At 44.5% G+C, this 19420-nt stretch overlaps 1 protein-coding gene across 1 annotated transcript in view; it reads right to left on the reverse strand.

The window, feature by feature from the left end:
* The window catches only part of SCUBE2 (signal peptide, CUB domain, EGF-like 2), a 38307-nt gene extending 20790 nt beyond the window's left edge, over window positions 1–17517 (reverse strand). The window contains exons 1-9 of the mRNA XM_010137869.1: window positions 17328–17517; window positions 16765–16890; window positions 13475–13609; window positions 7523–7648; window positions 7037–7153; window positions 6084–6173; window positions 4448–4564; window positions 3346–3468; window positions 1942–2058 (exon numbers count right to left, since the gene is read on the reverse strand). Of these exons, the coding sequence (XP_010136171.1) occupies window positions 1942–2058; window positions 3346–3468; window positions 4448–4564; window positions 6084–6173; window positions 7037–7153; window positions 7523–7648; window positions 13475–13609; window positions 16765–16890; window positions 17328–17517 (1141 nt within the window). The remainder of the gene's footprint in view (window positions 1–1941; window positions 2059–3345; window positions 3469–4447; window positions 4565–6083; window positions 6174–7036; window positions 7154–7522; window positions 7649–13474; window positions 13610–16764; window positions 16891–17327) is intronic.
* Between the last annotated feature and the right edge of the window lie 1903 nt (window positions 17518–19420).

Here is a 19420-nt window from a genome sequence, read left to right on the forward strand (position 1 = left end):
GCCTGATTAAATCGCTATTTCTAATTTGGAATGGAGACAAACAACACAGACAGGATTCATACTGATCAACCCTCCACAGTGCTCAGGTAGATACAACTGCTACCGAACACTGTTTGACCCTGTGGGGACAAATAACACCACTGTATCACCACTGTCCTTTGGCCAATTATCCAACTTCGAAGCCTTGCCCCACCCAATAAATGCCACTAGGAGGAGAAACCGCCGACAACACGATGTACTGCCCTCGGTGCAAACTCGCACGCTGATGCAGAATATACCATTCACCAGTGGTGTATCCCAGGGGTCAATACTATTTATCCTCTTCATTAAACCTGGATGACGGGACAAGAGTTCATCCTCAGCCAGTTCGCAGATGATACAAAACTGGGAGGAGTGGCTGATAGACCAGATGGTTGTGCCACTATTCAGAGGGACTTTGACTGGCTGGAGAAATGGGCCGACAGGAATCTCATGAATTTCAACAAAGGGAAATGTAAAGCTCTGTCTCTGCTTCTCAGATCCACCCTGATGACTGCTCCAGTTGTCTTCAGTAGCTTCACAGCAATTATAAATAAAACTAGAAAGCTGCCATCAAGAAATCTCTTGTGAGTCCCAGAATTTTTTTTACAACTGAGGGTACCCACTTCTACGTACACTTTTCTCAACGGTCACAACAAGTTCTTGTCACTCTCTCCCCAACCTCCTGTTGTCTCCTCTTGATAGGTAACAATTTGGTAGAAAACACTGTGAAACAGAGTGCAAAACGGAGCTGATTTCAGGGGGAAACCATGCTGCTAACAGAACTGAGAGAGTGCAGGCAGCAGTAAGCAGAACAGGAATAATAGAGAAAGAAAGGAAGGAACACCTTAAATTGGTACTGCTGTCTAAGATACCACAAAATCAGCCCAAATCTTTGGTTTTGTTTGACCTTTTGCTAGGATACTGCATGTAATGGCAATCTATTATCTCCAGCACTTACTGACCACACAGGTCAGAGGTGTACACTCGGTATCCCTACCAGCTTCAACACAGCCTGCGACTGCCAGTAAATGAAGGACCTACTGTGGTATAAGGATTAACATCTCCTGCACAGGAGCATGATAGAAGAAGCCAATTAGCAACCAACAAAAAAATTACAGTTCCTTTCCCTCAATTTCGGTAGCCAAAAGTAACAGAATTAATGCGAACAGATTTCTCTGAGCAAGTAGAACACATGAACAGTGTTAGTTCCCATCCAGACTGGATTCCCTGTTCATCAGGACAAAGCACAGTGATGTTTCTAGAGGCAGAAGCACATGGAGTCAGAAAGGTCTTGCCTAGAACTTATACAAAATAGGTTTAATTCCATTTAGTGTCCAGTTATTCATGTTTCCTCATGATAATTCTGAGAATTTGTCACAGAAATATTCACACCTGACACATACTGAGGTTCTGTGAACAGCTTTCTCGCTTTCCTTAACTTTTCTTATAGGAAAGGCGCAAAAGATTTAAGAGTATTAATCTTGGCCAATGCCAATCGGTGGTACTACATCAGCTAAATTCCAGTCTACAACACATGAGCATCCGACACATGCTCACAGGCTACCTGCAAAACTGTAATTTTCTAAGGCATCTGGAGCTTCCTGTTCTTTAAGTCCTATTTGACTGACTTTTCATTGAAGTCAGCGAGACTTTGCATATCAATATTCTATCAAATTATGGCTTTCATACCCAGGTGCAAAACTCATGAGTTTGTTCTAACAGTCACAGGCGTTTTCTAGGTGCAAGGTGGGAAAGGAAAAGTCATCTGAGAAAAGACAGAAATGAGCTGGATTAGTTTCTACGTTTGCTGTGTCTCCTTATCACAGCAAAGAGCGTAGGCTTGTGTATTGCTCAGACACTAATTAGACCTGTGGTAACAAGACTCTATCGCACGGCCCGCGGCGCCGGGTTGTAACTCACCTCCACAATGTGTGAAGCCGTAGAGAGCATATCCTTTGTTACAAGTGCACTCAAAGGTGCCTGGGTGATTGATGCACGTGTGGTCGCACGTCCGCTCAAAAGAGCATTCATCAATGTCTGCAAGTTTTAAAGAGAGACATCAGCATCTTTCAGCCTGACAAGGGAGCACGGACAGCTGACAAAGCTGGATACAGAGGTGTGCAGATTTATGTAAACTAAGCAATTTGTTTTACAGCAAATAATGTAACGTAATGAAACAACAACAACAACAACTTTTAAATGGACAATTAGTTTGGCAAGAAAAAGCTTGTTTGGCAAACATGAAAACTGCTGCTACATTCTTAAAAATTGTGTTTAAAATGAATTATTTATCTTCTCTGGGAGAAAAAAAATGCTAACAGAACTCTTACTTCGTTAAAAAAAGTCTACAAAAGGCCTGTGGAAATAGGTTTACAAAAGAACGTGTTCCCTTTGGTTTTTCCCCCCATAAAAACACATTCATAAATAGATACCATGGAAAAAACCCCACACAAACCACCTTGAAAACCTTATACAGAACAAACTTACTATAAAAACAAATAATTGTCTGTCTTTATCCAATTTAAAAATGAAAAGAAAGCACCAAAAACCCAGGTGAAAAGTATTTTCCGTTGGTCAGTTCAGCTTTCTGACATTCATTGTTAATGTCAGCCGGTTGTCTAGGAAATTGAGTTACTTCCTCGCAGGCAGACTGGCTTTACCTTGTTTCGTTGATACGCTGTTTGGCTTTTCCAAAACCACAGACCATTTTGATCTTTACATTTTACTGTATTTAAGCAGCTTAAACAGGATTGCTAACTCTCTATGTACAAACCATTATACAGAAAAGCAAATATGCTTTGTAAGTCCCACAGGAGAAATCCGTGTCATCCTGAAAATCAAATGCTCTATGATATATTAGGCAATAGCGATTCCGGTCTGTCTACAGGCCTATAATGCCATAGATCACATCTCTTTTTTTTTTTTTTCTTTAAATAATGAACTCATGGCATCTAAATGTCCCATTAAGAAAAAAACTTCACTGCAATGCTGAACCAGTCAGTAAGATGAACAAAGAGATATTGACTATTTTCCCCTGTAAATTATTTTAACATCATTAATAGAAGGGTGGGCGGAAGCATTATCCTCATAAAGAGCTTTTTAATATGATGCTATCTCTGATAATAGCTCACTGGGCTGTTGAACATACCTCCTACAACAGGATCAAGCCAACTGTATTAACTCAACAGCTGTTTCAGAGAGAAAAAAACAACCCAAAAGTGAGGCATGGAAATTATTCGGGAGCCCATTATCACTTCATCATTACAGTGGATGTCCAAGCCACGCTGATTTGTTCTACTTCTACTGCCTCTCCGGTGTACATACCTTGACAAGACTTCTCATCTGTTAATAATTTAAATCCTTTTCTGCAGCTGCAATCAAAACTGCCAACAGCGTTTTTACAGAAATGATCGCAGCCTCCATTATTGGACTGGCACTCATCAATATCTGTAACAAAAAAGTGCTTCAGCAAATAAACACAGCACATCCCACATACTTCCACTGCCAGATCCAGAAAAGTCCCGTCCAATTGGTTAGAGAAGCCCAGAAACAAAATGTGGTGAGACTACCGCAAATTTTAAGGAAGATCAGATCCAGCTTTTAAGAACGATCTGGCCCGCTCAGCCCCATGACAGTGGTGTTTGCTTTCATTTAACGTGTGGCTGCCAGTGACCCGTGGGTCCATATACTCACCAAAGACCATTCCCCTAAGTTCTATTTGGAAACACTCTGACTTAAATGCTCTTACTCGTTTTAGCTTTTTAAACTCTTTGTTTCCTCTTCTCAAGCTCTGCAGAAATCTCAGACAAGGACTTCCTGAGCTGCCCCGACCTTTTCATGCCAACATTAGAATGAGTTCTTTATCTACTATTAATTGACTCAGGCACAGGGATCCATCATTTTTGCCAAGCAGAACAGTCTTAACACCTAATTATTGGAAAATGTATTGTAAAGTATAACCCAGATGTCCCTTTGCTCCTTGCCAGCACTCTCCTTAGAGCTGCCTGGATCAGTGTAACTAATTCTACTCACACATCCCTGTTTACACACTGATGTTTACTTACAAACTGCTCTAATCCCCAGCTGACTGCAGGTAAAACAGCAGATGACTGGACTGCACGCCTGTACCTGCCTCTCCCAGCACTGACCACTGCTTTACCACAGGCTCCTACCAACCTCATCCGTGACAAACAAGGCCGTCTTGGCAGGAGGGGTAGAAACGGTGAGGGGGAGGACAGAGCAGCAGAGATTCTCTGCACATGATGCACCTGATGTGATGGAAACTGTGCATCTACTCCTGGCTGCAGTCCCTTCACAGGTCAGATTACACATGCTGGCTTTCCTCTGGCCTCGGATCAGCTTCATTTGAAGACAAACACCTTACAGCAGGGTGTTGGTATGCACATGCCCACAAATACAAACTCACCTTTACACGTCTTCCCATCAAACTGGAGCGTGAATCCAACAGGACAGCTGCAGTGAACGCCGGTCGATGTATCTTTACACGTACGATCGCAGCCACCGTTATTTACTGCACATGTTTCTAGCCCACAGGAGAAAGCTGAAGTTTGCTCAGGGATGTTACAATGGCAACAAGAAACACTGTTCCATGCACACGGCTATTCAAGCACATTTAGTCTAGTATATGCGAGCAACTATGAAATACACACGTTGGCAAAATCCCCGCCTCAGCTATGCCGTATTTCGCAGAGACTCTACAAACTATGATATTGTCTCTGAATATTCTTGTCCTTAAACACAAATCCCCGCTCCTTGATGATGACTTTATTCCTGTCAGTCTTTCTCCTTATGCCCACGGTCAGTCCTGGCTGATCCTCTGACACTTCCCACCAATACCTGGTTACACTCAGCACTATTAAGCCAGTTTTCTTAAATCCCTCCCAACACACCATCACATGCTACCTGCGCTGCCAGTCCCAGTGGATTGCAGCCACACTGAGCGTTCCTTCAGGCTTTTAACACAGGTACCATCTCAACCTAATGTTCCTCTAACTTTTCCCTATGCAAACTATGTCAATCTCACCCAACCTTTCTAGCGAACACCCCTAAAATACAGCTCCTCACTGCCAACTACACACAGATCGCTCATCCTCTTGTAGCTGGTCTAACCACCTCAGCCAAACAACCTTTCCACTGGTTGGACAAACGCAATTTTATCCAGCACATACTGATTCAGAGAGCTACTTAAATCATTGTCTATGTCTGCTTTTTGAATCTTCTCTTTCCAGCTCTGGCCCCTTGTGCTCAGCAGCATCAAGCATATGCTGACTTATTTTCAAGTTTTGAGACCTTTACTGGTTTATTCCCTCCCAGTCTCTCATCTCACACTCAGTTGTGGGAGGCTGTGTCCAGTCTCCACATGAAGACAGAGTGCCTCTTCTTTCTCCCTCTTTCCACGGAAATACAGGTTTTTTGGAAATGAGGCTATTCATTTCAACGTCTAATGGGGTCAGGAGCTCAGAGCTAGCCCTGTACTTCTGGTAGTTTCTCCTTCAGCCTCTGTGCTCCATGCCACTTCTTTGGCCAACGCCAATAAGCACAGTAAATCACCCTTACTGCCTGGAATAAGGGCTTTTGAGAGGTGGACAGCCACTGATCACCGCCCTGAGACCACAGTGATTGTTCCTCATGCCAGTGCCTTCCCAGTAAGGACAGACTAACATGTCCTTCCAGATGCAATCCACCACTGGGGCCAATTCTCTCCCATGCAGAAGTATACTCTCGGTTGAAGAGAAGCAGGTAAAACACTGCTTTCTCCACAACCACTTGGCTAAAACTGTAGCACAGAAGGGATTGTACTGGATTCCCATGATCAGTTAGAACCACCAACTACTCCAAGGACAAGCTTCTGACACCTCTTACCAACTGTCACAAACAATGTACACAGGACCTTCTTATTGTGGAATAATAATATTTCCTTAAAAGTGAGGGGAGCATCTCAGGCAGAATTCAGCCTATTATTACTATAATAACAATAATCCCCCCTTTCAATCTAAAAGGTTTCCATAAACAGCAAAATTATTTTGGATAAGCACTTTTACCCATAAGCAACCGTCGCTTCACCCTCTTGTCCACATCAGCCCCTGCTGTAGTGTTTCCCTCAGAAATTTCAACAGCAGCCTCTTCCCTCTCTGCAAGGAGCGTGAAAAAAGCAAATGAGCAAAGGTGCCCTGACCAGAAGCCTCATCTGATATCCAGTACATACACACATACAAACAGTTGCCTCGCATGCTGAATTACCAGAGACAGCCAGAACTGACTGGGCAGAAGTATTTTTTTAAAAAAAAAGAAAGTAATAATGAAAATCAGTAAGTCCTTTCAATTAAAACCACGAGAAAAATTTGCTTTTGTTGCCTCGTTACAATTCAGGTTTGCTTCAGTATTCTTAACAAAACAGAAGATGTGCTACAGATGTAGTAAATAGCAACAAGATGAAAGAACTAATTGAACTGTCCTGAACTGTTCTGTGAAGAGCTCGCTGTCATCACCTGTCAGGGACTAATACAAGGACCAGCCAGTTATGCCTGAGCATTTGACTTCAATCATCAGACAACAAACTCTTCAAGAAACTGGAAGAATTCATAAATCTTAAGTGCTCTCTTTACTGGATAACTGCCTTGCAAAAACGGTGCTTTTAATTGAATCCAGAGTTCTGGTTTTAGTAGACACAATGCTTGGTTACACCCTCTGGCTCATGCTATACAAGAAACTGAACCTAGAATGTCCTAGAGGGAAGGGAATCTTATTTGGTTAGTGACAAGCCCTGTGCTTCAGAGGGACCAGTGACAATGGCAGGCTGCAGTAGTAGTAGGTAGGTCCTTATATAGGGAAGTTGCCCAGACGCAACTCACTCACGCACTCACAGGTTTCTTAGTTTTGGATTCCTTGACATTTTCTAGCCATGCTACTACGAGGAGCATTAATCATGCACACACAGCAATGCCGCATCACTCGGTCATCAATAGAAAACTACCTCCTTCCACTGTATACTGACCCAGGCAGGTTTTGCCATCCACATGCATGATGTATTTGGGGTGACATCCACAAACAGGCCCATTATCGGCATCATCACATGTATGTTGACAGCCACCGTTTCCATGATTACATGTTACTAGGAAGAAAATACATGTTACATTTCCTAAGCACTTCCAGGATCTTTGAAAGACATTGTGCAATTTTGCCTCCATGTGACCATCCAATCCACGTTCCTAACACGCTCCTTTCCTGAAGAACTCCGAGAGACTGAGCTCTCTTGTGGGGCTGAACTTCCCGTTATTATGAATGATGACGCAACCCCCGAACTACAGGTACTGTAGCATCAGGTGTCCAGCAAAGCCACTGATTCCAGTTTAACCCAAACGCACATGCTTTAGGCATGTCACCCCCGTCTAGCTGTAACAGCCTAACTCCCGTATCACTGTGAACGGAACACTACTTGTGCACTTTGGGAAACCATGAGCATATGCGGAATGTTGCATACAAATGCAGCTCCTCTGGTTCTTGGACAGTTCAAATCCTGGTCGGCATTCACAGGCAACTCCTCCCTTGGGCGTTTCTCTGCAGATATGGGCACAGCCATGATCTTTATTCATGCAGCTCACGCCTTCTGCAAAACAGGACAAGCGCAGGAACATCAGCGTTCTCAACATCTCTGCGTGCAGGCAAAGGCCAAATAAAGTCAGTTCAATACACACATAGACAACAGCCTGCCACTTCTGTGAAGACTTTACAGTGTTGGGACAAGAAGTATAAGCTTACAGATGGGAAAAACAGAAAATCCAATCCTGCAAAGTCTATGGCCCCAAGGTTTCTCCATCTGTACCCATGTTCTTTGACCGCAAGGTCAAAAAGGGCCATCCCTAGATTTGTACAGCATCTGCATTCTCATCTAGCACCTTCACTTTACACCAGTGTTTACAAAACCCTCTCATTTCTTTTATAAAAATCACGCGGTGGCTGATACATACTGAGATCAAAGCCTAAAGTGGAGTTGTTACTTCTCCGCTTAAAAGAGTGGCCACCAGACACAGGAATGGGTAGGTGACAATCACAAAAGTCACCCGTTTTGGTTACTGGCCTATGAAGCAGATTCCCAAAGTCACAGCCTGCCTCAGCAGTGACCAAGTAGTGAACAGGTAGGCAAACTGTACGTATGCTGTACGTCGATTTTCTTATTTATTAACCATTTTGTTCTCAGATTTTTTTCTCATTTCAATAAATACCTCCTAATATAACCCCACGGGGATTATCGCAGTGTTCTGTATTTCTACACGCCTTCCCAGCTGAACAGAATTTAGTGCCAGTGGCTGCTTTAACAAATGAAAAACAATGGGACATTGGTAACCTTCTTCCTTTTGGTGCACCTCATAAAAACATCCTATCATTTTTGTCTCTGACAGTTACAAGGTGTTCGCGTACCAGCACTCAAGGACTGCCAGGGTTCCTTATCTGGCTTTGCAAAAAAGCTAAAATCAGATAAACAGGGGAGAATTGTTCCCAGAATTATTGTAAAAACTTCTTTCACCTTTCCCCATGGTTCAGCTAGATCAATGTCTGCCGTTGCCAAGATAGTGACATGATTTGTACACACACAACTTTAAACTACACAGCAGCTGAGTTATCGAATGGGATCGTTAGACCAAAGTAAAAGAATAGTTTTTGTTCTCACACTACACCACAGATCTGTGCTGAAGTCTATAGTGCTACAGAAGTGGGAAAGAGGACAACGGAATGCTCTCCTGAGGTACACAGAGAACACAACTTTGACATCAAATTCTCCGCCTTGGTGCATTTGGCTTTTGCAAGACATGTTACACCAAAAGGCTCTTTCCCCTTGGTGAGAGCACTTCAGCTGAGAGGAGTAAGTGCAGCACACTTTGGCTGCAAGGGCTTATCCCACATTACCTCAGCAAATTCATACTGAGCTGAGGAGATGCCGAGACAGAGACAGAATGAAAAGGGTGACCACGATGCTAAAAGAGATTGTGTGAGCAATTCCAAACCCTATATATTTTTAAAACTTTACACGGCCCTTTTTGCAGCCTTATTACTAAATGAAACAAAACCACTCTGCTGACAAGCTGAGGTCAGCTCGTCACCATTATTCCAATCCACATCAATCAGTCCTCGCTCTGCACACAACTGTTCTCACCATCTGAAGCACAAGCTACAGGACTCTTTCTCTATTAAGACAGCTTTAAGCAACAAAGGGATGGATAATCCAGAGCCTAGATTATTCTGCTCTACTGGCTTTTTGATTCCTTTCCCACAGTGAAGACTCTGTAGAATTCTAACAGGACAATGACACTTCAAATCCTACAGCACACAGACACAGCCCGAGAAGCCCACATGAAAGCTGCCATCCATTATTGTGCTGCCAGTCAAAGAACGAGACAACCTATGAGGCCACAAATTAGCCTCATTAACTCCTGTGGTTTTGTGAGATTTCTGTTCTTAAGCATGCAATATGATCTGGTCTGTTAGCTCAGAGGGGTTAGAAAGCATCAGGAGAATTAGCAGCTTAGTTTCAGTTAACAAAGTTATTCTTTTGTCTCTGTTGAGCTACTAAAGGGGAAACTGTTCAAGCAGGTACTTTGGTAAAGTTCACTGACATGGGATAAATGGTTTAAATGCTCAATTTGGGATTGCTCCGTTCCGAGCGCGCAGAATTCCATCAGGTCTCCATAGAAATCTAAAACTGCACTTCCCAAACCAGGGCACATTTTAATAACAAAGAACCCATTGTGTAACAAGATGAGCGACCAAACCCTCCAAAATCTAGGTGACCCAGAAGACAGCAGTTCATGGAAGATACATACATCCACACGTTTTAGCATTTACTGTGAAGGCGCTGCTTGTTTCCAAAGGTGGCAGAAGGTTTTTACTCAGCCCCACTTTACAAGGTTGCATTAAAGAAATGTCTGTAAATCCATAAATGCTGTGTGACTGCAAACCCCTTCCCAGACACAAAGACTCCCCAGTCACACTGTTCCAGAGCCGTCGTGACAGCAGACTGTGTTCCAGAACCAAACCCCAGTCAAATTCTGGTCAAAACCCACCACAGGAGACCTGTCCTACTGACACACAAACGTCTCGGGATGGATAAGTCACTTGGCCACCACACAGCCCAGACAGCCAAATCCAGAGCCTGCCTGGCCTCGCGGACCCCAAGCCAGATGAGTCCTTTCTGATGACTAGACCTTCACAAAGTTACCCAGCAAACTTCAGGGAGATCTGAGCACTCTTGTCACTGGCAGGACACAGACAGAAAGCAGCACAGTATCTCCCTACGAGGTCACACTAAATTCATTTCTTACATGTATGATCAGCATTTAGATCTTTGACTTCTTTCACGCAGAAGATGTAGAGACATCACCACCCATCTGCTAAGAATGTTAAGGCTCCATTTAGGGCACATTCAAACAGGTGCTTAATAGGACAGAGGGAGATGATGCAGTTGTACAGAGATTCCCAGAGTGCAGAGATTCTCAGAGACACCCTCTAACAGCAAGGAGCATCAGCACAGCCAGCGGGACAGGACATCCCAGGAACGCCGTCGTCTTTTTTCTTGCTTTCTACACCCTTGTGATAAGCTAACTTTTTCCAAAAGGCTTTATAGTTACCACTGTTCCACACAGTCAGAAGGACTCTAAGCTGAGACAGTCCCCTGAGTACAAGCTTTCAGTCCACACAGTAATTCCAGATAGAGCTTTCATCTTGCAGGCCCAACTCACTCCTATCACTTCAGCCCAACAAGCAGAGAGCTACGGCTGTGAAACACCACAAGGGAGGGCAGCAAGATTCGTCATCCATAGCAAGAGCAACCCCAAGATGTATCCAGCAAGGATGTATCAAGCTGTAGCCCTTCACGTAGTTACGAATTTAGTTACATATTTAGTTATTTATATTTAATTACGTATTTACTCGTTAAAACTCTGTTTTCATTTCCATTTTTGTGTTCTCCAATACAGACCAAGTCCCACGCAGACACGAGCTGCGTGTGCGTGGCTGCCCTGCCAGCGGCTGTAACAGCCTCCCACAGCAAACCGCTTCTCCCACGCACAGATGAAGGAGAGCCTCTACAGAGCAGACAGATGAGGGAAAAAACAGGACTGTGCACAACTTCCCAAGACACCCGTGAGCTCCTGTGGTCTAAAAGCAGGGGCTAGGTAGAACCATCGAGCCCCTCAGCACACCCCTGTGTTTCAGACTGACACACGGTCATATCTGATGGAAAATTGACATTAGTTATTAAACTCTTCTCTAATAGCTACCTGACCTCGAGCCCAATGTCACGGTAGGTGACAGGGAACCCGGAGGATAATCGCAGAGAGCCTTGGAAGGGCAGATGACTCTTAGACTCCCCTGGCAAACTGGTCGCCTGGAGGCATACAACAGCCCCACACCTCTCTGTCTGTCCTATCTCAACTCCAGTTCACTCTCCTCGTGTCCACGCAGAGGCCAGTATGGCAGACCATTAGGAAGGTCTGTCCAGCATTAATGCATGCGCTCTGTTAACTGGACCGGGAGACAGGGAAGGAAATACTCCCCGAGATCACAGAAAGGCAGCAAAGCTGAAGAGGTGGTGTAGGCATTAGGCGCCAGATGCTGTGAGGTCTCAAAAGAGAACTAGTGAAGTATATACACGAGAGAAGGCAGAGAATTGGAGACCTAGCAATGAGCAGAAAACGGGGGAATAAAGTGAGGGGAAAGACAAAGCAATGAGATTTGACTTAAAACAGACCCTGCCCAACCAAGAAAGAAAAAAAAAAAAAAAAAAAAAAAAAAAAAAAAAAAAAAAAAAAAAAAAAAAAGAATGAAAAAAGTGAGGAATCCCAAGGAGCACTTCTTCACAGTAATGGGGAAGAGGTGGGAGCAATACGACAGCAGTATGACCTTCTGAAAACATAGCTTTAAAAGAAAACAAAACAAGTACGTCTGTAGTTTAGTTTCCCTCATTTAGTATGAAGGGAAAACAATCATTTCAAGCAAAAACAATAAGGATTTTTTCCTTAAGACTGGTTTCCATTAAAATACTTTTATTTAGTAGTTTTTAGGAAAAAATGCATCTTTTTTTCCTCCTCTTTTCTATTTCAAGGAAAAAAAGAAGCCTAAATTAAGTGGAAGTTTAGTATCACGGAAAAAAGGCCTTTTTTGCCAAAAAGTTAAAAGTAGTTAAGTGCATCTTTAAAAATAAGAGAACAGAGATAGAATTTCAAAGGTACCATTTAGGGAATAAATATTAATGACAGGAAATGCCGCTGCTGTTAGTTCAAGGGAGTAGAAGGTATTCAAGCAGCAGCAAGTAAGAATAAATATTGTTGGAAGTTCTTCCATTGGCATCAGACAGGAAAAGGAGTTCAAGCAACTGATTCTCATCTGTAGATTCATCACCCATGCACAGACACAAACACACATCACTGCTAGCAGGGCAAAGCCCTGCCCCACCACTGCAGCCTTCCTGTTTGTCCCCAGTCCCGGCTCAGCTCCTGCAGAGGCAAGCTGAGCAATGGCCTGAGAAATCACCTTCCATGAGCAGGCCCCCGTCAGACCGCGCCCAGGACCAGAGAAGCTGTGAATACCAATTCTGAACTCAAACAAAGGATCAGTTCAGCTACGCCAGGTGACAGCCACCTCAACGCACGCATCTGCGGATGGCCATATATGTCTACAAGTGTTGATCTCTTCACCATGGGGATTTTTAAAGGGAGATTTGTTTATTCATGCTCTGATTCCTCTTCTAGTCATGCCAACGATAAGTCATAGATTAAAGAAAGCTTTGCAGCTTTAAAAACTTCTCAGAAGATATTCACTGTACAGTTCAATGGACAACTCCCTGATCTGAGCAACCACTTTAAAGGATTCCCTAAGGGCATGCAAAACAATTTTGTTCAATCTGATGTCTAACTAGATATCCAAGGCTCTCTGATCTCTCAAAGGTCGCTTCATAAAGGTTTCACTCAAAACAAAAAATGTGATTTGAATACCTCTGGGGCTGACAAACAATAAATCTCTTAGCTGAAACCTAAACACCACACCAAGAATCTAAAAGGTACCTGGAGGTAACGCGGGTATTGGCCTGTAACCGAAGCCAATGGAAACGGTCAGAACTCTCTGCCCTTCAACCTGTGCCAGTCCCTGGATCGGGACCCAGCCGAGCTGCGCACACTGGCAGTACAGCAGCACGGCCTTTAACAAGCACAACGCTACAGACATACCGGTGGCATCAAAGGGGCAGAAGAGATGTGAAGAGTCTTCAAAGTCACTTAGAAGATTCTGACACACCGTTCCTTTTAAAAGGACTGAGGACTTCAAGACCCTTCACGGCTTTGAAAAACTCAACCTAAAAACACTTTTGAAGCTGCTTTGGAGATTTTGCAATTAACTTCTGTCAAAAACTCCTGCTAGGTGCCTGGAGGGAAGCAGCCAGTACCTTCTGAGCGGTGGATGCACGTATGCTGGTTATCACTTAGAAAGAACCCTTCCTTACAGCGACATTCATAGCTCCCCACAGTGTTGACACAAACATGCTGGCAGCCACCGTTGTTGAACATGCACTCGTCTGTATCTGAAAGAGAGAGAAAAAGAGAGAGATCAGATTGGTACTAGCACCAGTACAGTCGCACTGGCAAGCAGCCACCCGATACGCAGTATGGAAAGACGTCTGCTCGGCACGTAACCACGCAGGCAGCCTGGACGCACCAGGCCAGCCTGGTGGTGTGCTGTCACCTTCGGGAACGTATGTTTTTGCTGCTGCTCTTCCCCTGTTCGCAGTTCGCTCAGTCACAGCGTTTCCAAGAAATGCTGGCCAGCTAACTAGAGTTGCTGCTTACAACTAAGGCGAGAGTAGCCTCAGCGGAGCCTGAAGCAGGACTCTACACTCGACCTACATGAATGTTCCCTGCTTCTCAGTGCAGCTGGATAGTGCTGCCACTGGGCAGCCTCACACACTTCCATCTAGGCTGAGAACCCATAGGTGGTTCTCTCCGACCTCACCCAAGCTATAAAAGGTGCTTTTCCAGAAAGCTCCCCATTCTGAAGCAAAGGTGGGATAAGAAAAACACAAACCTTAAAATAAGTTTAGCTTAAAACCTAGCCCCTGCTCTCCACTTCCACTCTAGCTAGAATTCGCACATCACATCTATTCCGCTGATCAGTTTGATTTACTATAGTCCTCCCTCACCCCTAGGTCATCACCACTTACCGCCAAGGGTGCTGTTGTGTTGCCTGACTGCAGTCAAGGACAAGAGCGTTAAATTCTGGAAATAGCTTTACTGTTGATTTAGTAATATTCCGAGCTTCAACTACACCAGCAAATACAGAAAGGCTCTGCTTGCAAGATAACCAAGAGAAACAAAGAGCAAAAAACTTCCGCTAAGCCTCTGAACAGGATGCCCATCCCAACCTCCAATTCTTTTGGATTTTACCCCTTAATAAGCACCAGGTTTTGCCACCACTACCAGCGAAGCATTTTCCTATCCTAATTTCCAGAAATGCCAGTTTGAACAGGAAGCAGAAATGCTCAGTCCCTTAAAAAATATGTCAAAACATTGCTGAGGCAAAGCACTGGTCTCGTTTGCAAACTCATATGGAACATCATGTTTGCTCCCTGTTCTGTCCGTTGTTTCCATGCTCATAGTACAGTGTTTTCAATTTAACACTGTAGCATTTCTGGCATAAAACAGCTGTCTTCTAAAAAACGAGAAAGAGAAAGGCTTTTAGTAAGAAGCATAACATAGTGTTACAACAGATTTAATTCCTACTGAAGGCAATGAGTAAGCCAACTGGATGCAAAAGAATGTGACCCGCTGTAGCAAAAAGAGCGGCTGACATATCTCCATCACAGAGAAGCTGAGTATTTTAGAGTTCCACAGTGACGTGAATGTGCAAACAATCATGAATAAACAGCCACCATGAGTCTTTAGACTAGAGATTTGAACTCCAGCAGATGTTTCTGTCTTACAGACTTTGGAAAGCTTTCAAAAAAATCATCTCTTTACAACAAGTAATTGTCTATTTGGCTTAAACCCAGGCACACAACCGAGATCTTCAAAAATAAGGGTGAGAGGAGGGCAACCCTGAAGAGAACAAAGTAAATAAACAGATTAAGAGAAGATGTAATCCAATTTGCTGCACGCCAAAATATTTATTTAACATTTACATCACATCTCAAAATTGGCAGGTCAGTGGGAAAAACCTCATTGTATGTCAGTGACATTTTATCTTATTTTAAAGCGTCTGCCGTGCAACACTGAGCAGCCCCAGTCACACAGGAGGTGGTAGGTTTTGGTCTGAGCTATGTCTAGGTCTTACTGATCACAGACAAGTCAGCTGAAGCACGAGGAGCTGCAGGACACGAGGAGAATACACCCTTTGGTGGCACTGTAAGAAGCAACATGTTTGTTCTGCCTTTCGTGGAAACTTCAGCTGTGTTTACACAAATGCAACAGAGAAAAATAAGATGGCCTTCCTATTATTTTAAAGTATTAGTGGATATTCTGCTTCCCTCTCTGCCTCCTTTAGCGAAATACTTGGAACCTAGTGACTTCATCCCCTTCCCCGCTCACAGTGTAACAAATGCACCAGGTTCCCAGCAGGTAAAACCCAGCACAACCCCACTGCAGACTCCACAGCTTTTCTGATTTGTCCCAGCCGAAGACACAGCGAGGGGTGGTCTGATCCCCCACCTGACATGCCATACGCTACTGGGAAATAACCCAGCCAAGCTAACTACAATCCTAAAACTATGCTGTGAGTGCACATTTCCCTCTGACCGACGTGGGCACAGAAGCCAGCCCGGGCACATCCACACTCAGTGCAGCAGCAGTGAAAAACTGAGCCCTCTCTGAAACAGCAAATGTGACAAGTACCACAGCGCAGGCAGAGGCACACAGGGTACCCTGCAGGGTCCTGGAAGCAGGACAGCTGCATCCACTTGAGGCTCTGTCCCAGGGAAATAGCACCGGCAGCACAGCACACCGCTGACAGCTCACCCGCTTCCGGACACTGCTGCCCTGTGTGCTGAAGAACACCATCACCTGGAACCACAGCGTCTCGTAACCCTTTTTAAAAGATTTTCACCTGCTGGTGCACAGAAAGAAGGAAACTATCGAGGTCTTAAATAAAGAAAAGTAGAAGAGGGTGAGAGAGCGTGCACGCAGCATCAAGGGAATGCTGCCAGGATTGAGCATGTTTCCAGAGCTGGGCTCTTGGCTTTGCACTAACCGCCCAGGGAAACTCCAGGCGTTTGGCTTAGTCCTCTGTACTTCAGTGGCCCCTATCATATACAGCTACTGCACACTCCTAAGTTGTCCTTTCCTTACAGCTGGCATGTCAGAAGTACTCAGACACAGTAAGAGCGAGGAGCCCACACGTTATAGATGTAAGAGAGAGAAGATTTCTAAGCCTGGAATCACACCTGAGAACTGATCGTAAGCTAACTTTGGAACGTTCTTTTACACAAACTCATTAGGCGTAATACAGCCAGCACCTCACACATTTTAACCCATAGCATTTAACAAAAATGTAGCACAATTATCCTCCTCTTTTACAGAGGCTTTTAAAGAGCCACACATCAGCACCTGGAACTCCTTAGACCCGTATATAACACTCTTCTGTAGCGGAGCTGATTCAGCCCAACCAACCACCATGCACTTCCCACGGACGCAGCTACAGCGTTCTGTCAGCATCGCCACTCACAATGTGCGTGAACGCGCTTCTTACCCAGGCAGTTGTGCCCATCATGAGCCAACATAAAGCCATCATAGCAAGTACAGCGGTAATTTCCCGGAATGTTGAAACACTCGTGGACGCAGCCTCCGTTGAAGTCGTTATCACATTCATCGATGTCTAAGGAATAAAGCAAAGGCTGATATGACGGATGCTTGCTTGAGTGTTATAGACAGTTAGAGAGGCAACTGTGTATGCCAGCAACCGCTGCCCAAAATCACCATTTGCTGCCTTGCAAACAGGCTATACTTAATGTATACTTATTGTTTCTAAAGAGCGAGAAAATGCCCAAGTTCCCACGTAGATTCATCTTATAGTTTTCAAGGCTTCTGGTTAAACAACAAACTAATTATCATACAAGTGATATTACTAGGTGAAAAGCCACGCAATCTATTTGCCTTTAATTTTATAAACAAGAAGTCAATCAGGTGAAGAAACAATGACTATTTTGGTTTAAAATCACCCCACATATTCTAAGCCATTATTTTTAACGGCTCTGTCTTCTCACAAAAACCTCACGCTGACCAAGGCAGAGCATAGTGCTTCCATCACTTTACCTTCACATTTCTTCCCCTCACCAGTGTAACCCACTTTGCACATGCACTTGTACAGCTTCGGGGTGTTTTGACAAATAGCATCTGGGTGGCAGTCATCAAGCCCCAGGGCACATTCGTCCACATCTGTGAAGAGACAAGATTCAGAAGGCATGTCAGAAGGTGGAGAACAGGGCTCATCACCTGCACACATCACCGACGAGATGGTGCAAGGCTGAGGGCCTGTTCGCCGCACACGTTACATGTATTTGTCAGTTAAGAGAGAAACCTACAGAGACCGCATCCGAACTTCATTTTGTATAAAGCTCTACCTGCACACATGTCTTTGTATGCAATTCAGATAAGCTCACATTAAAGTTTTGTACCCACTTATAAATGAATCCAAAATAATCTATTACGGGCTAGGTGCTCCATGAGATTTAGCTGCCCGTTTTGCAGAGATTCGTTAGAGATTGTTAATCTTTCTGGTTAACAACAAGCAGGTCTTGAAAGAGTTCTTGATCACATCTGTGACATCAGCTTCAGGAAGCCAAATGATTTTTAAACTAACAAAGGGAGTTTACAAAAATGTCCTTTCAAAGTCACCACCAACACGTTAAAAGACTGACTTACCATTAAACTGATGTTCAATTTATAAATAAAGTCAATTTTTTAAAAATGCAACAATAGTATCTGGTGAACTATTGCCAAATCACCTGGCCAGCCATCACAAAGCACAGCATACTGCAGCAAAATATCCAGGTGGGAACTTCAGAGCAGAGGAAATGAGGAGAAAGGGAAACACCAACAGGAGAAAGTCCTGGAGATGAAGAAGTGTAGACAGAAGAAGGGGAAGAAAAGTTAAGGGCAGCAGAAGACATCATCAGAAGTTTTTCATACTTCAAATTCAGACTCAGGAACAGGAAGATTTCTGGCAACTGGATAAAACAAAGAATTGCAGAAGCAGCATCTCACAGAGGTACAAAAAGTGACCCCAAAAATAACAGGATGAATTGCAGGAGTATCAGCAGAAGTGACTGCTTCAATAGTCAGCCACTTTTTACAGCAGGGATCGCTTTCTAACGGAGAATTTCACCACCACCTTTCCCATTTACAATTACAGCATTCAGCTTTTTTTTTTTTATTTTTTTCTCCCAATCACAAAATATGCCTGTAGGTACTGCAGCAGTTGCCAACTTCATAAAGTATTCGCTCCTAATGGCGTTTGGCAGCGGGAGACGGGGCAAGGAGCCAGTGCTACAGCGGCAGTGCTCTCCTGGCTCTCAGGTGCTCACAGAGCCGCGTACAGCAGCGGGGACTCGGGTACTCCCTCCGGAAAGCAAGGGGAAGCTGGTAACCAGCGGAGGGAGCGGCGGAACCCGCTTCCTCTCAAGCCGAAAAGCCAAGCCATTGAAAAATAGAGGAAGCAGTGAACTGAAGTGAAGGAGCAGGTCATTCGAGGAAAGATGCAGCGAACTGCTGGGGGGCATCCAGCTGGTTGGGATTCAGGTAGATGGGCAGGAGGAAAGGATGGATAGGGAAGGAAAAATAGCAAGCAGAAAGATGCATTAGGCATGCGTGCTGGCTGCGTACCCTCTGCACAGTGAGCTCTCCCCTTCCCAGCCCTGGCCAGGGCGACCCGCCTGCCCCAGCAAGGCAGGTCCCAGAAACACACACCAAGGAGGGGGCTTCTTGTGAAGCTACGGCTCAGAGATGTCAACTAGATCTCACGCCAGCAGCAAAACGGCTGTTCTGCTATTTTATTTTTATATTAATCTGCGGTCTGCAGAGCGCAGGGAAGAACAGCAGCAAAAAACTCCAACGTCAATGCGTACAGAAGCACGGAAAGGGGCTAGAAAAAAAAAGAAAACCACCGGGCACAAGGAGGGAGATTCCTCACGTAGTGACAGTCGGCTGAGCCGAAGAGAGACCCTGGAGGAGGGAGACTGTGAGCAAACATCACAGCCTTCAACTTGGCAGCAAGGCAGACGCGCAGGAGGCTGCGGGAAGATTTACGGGGTTCGCTCCTCGGCGACCACAGGCAGATGAAGCCGTGCTACACGGAGTTTACTGCCCCGCTCCTTCGGCAGAAGTAACCAGGAGCCCTGCCCTTGGGG

Source organism: Buceros rhinoceros, unplaced genomic scaffold, assembly GCF_000710305.1.
Source record: "Buceros rhinoceros silvestris isolate BGI_N320 unplaced genomic scaffold, ASM71030v1 scaffold836, whole genome shotgun sequence".
NCBI classification, from domain to species: Eukaryota; Metazoa; Chordata; class Aves; order Bucerotiformes; family Bucerotidae; genus Buceros; species Buceros rhinoceros.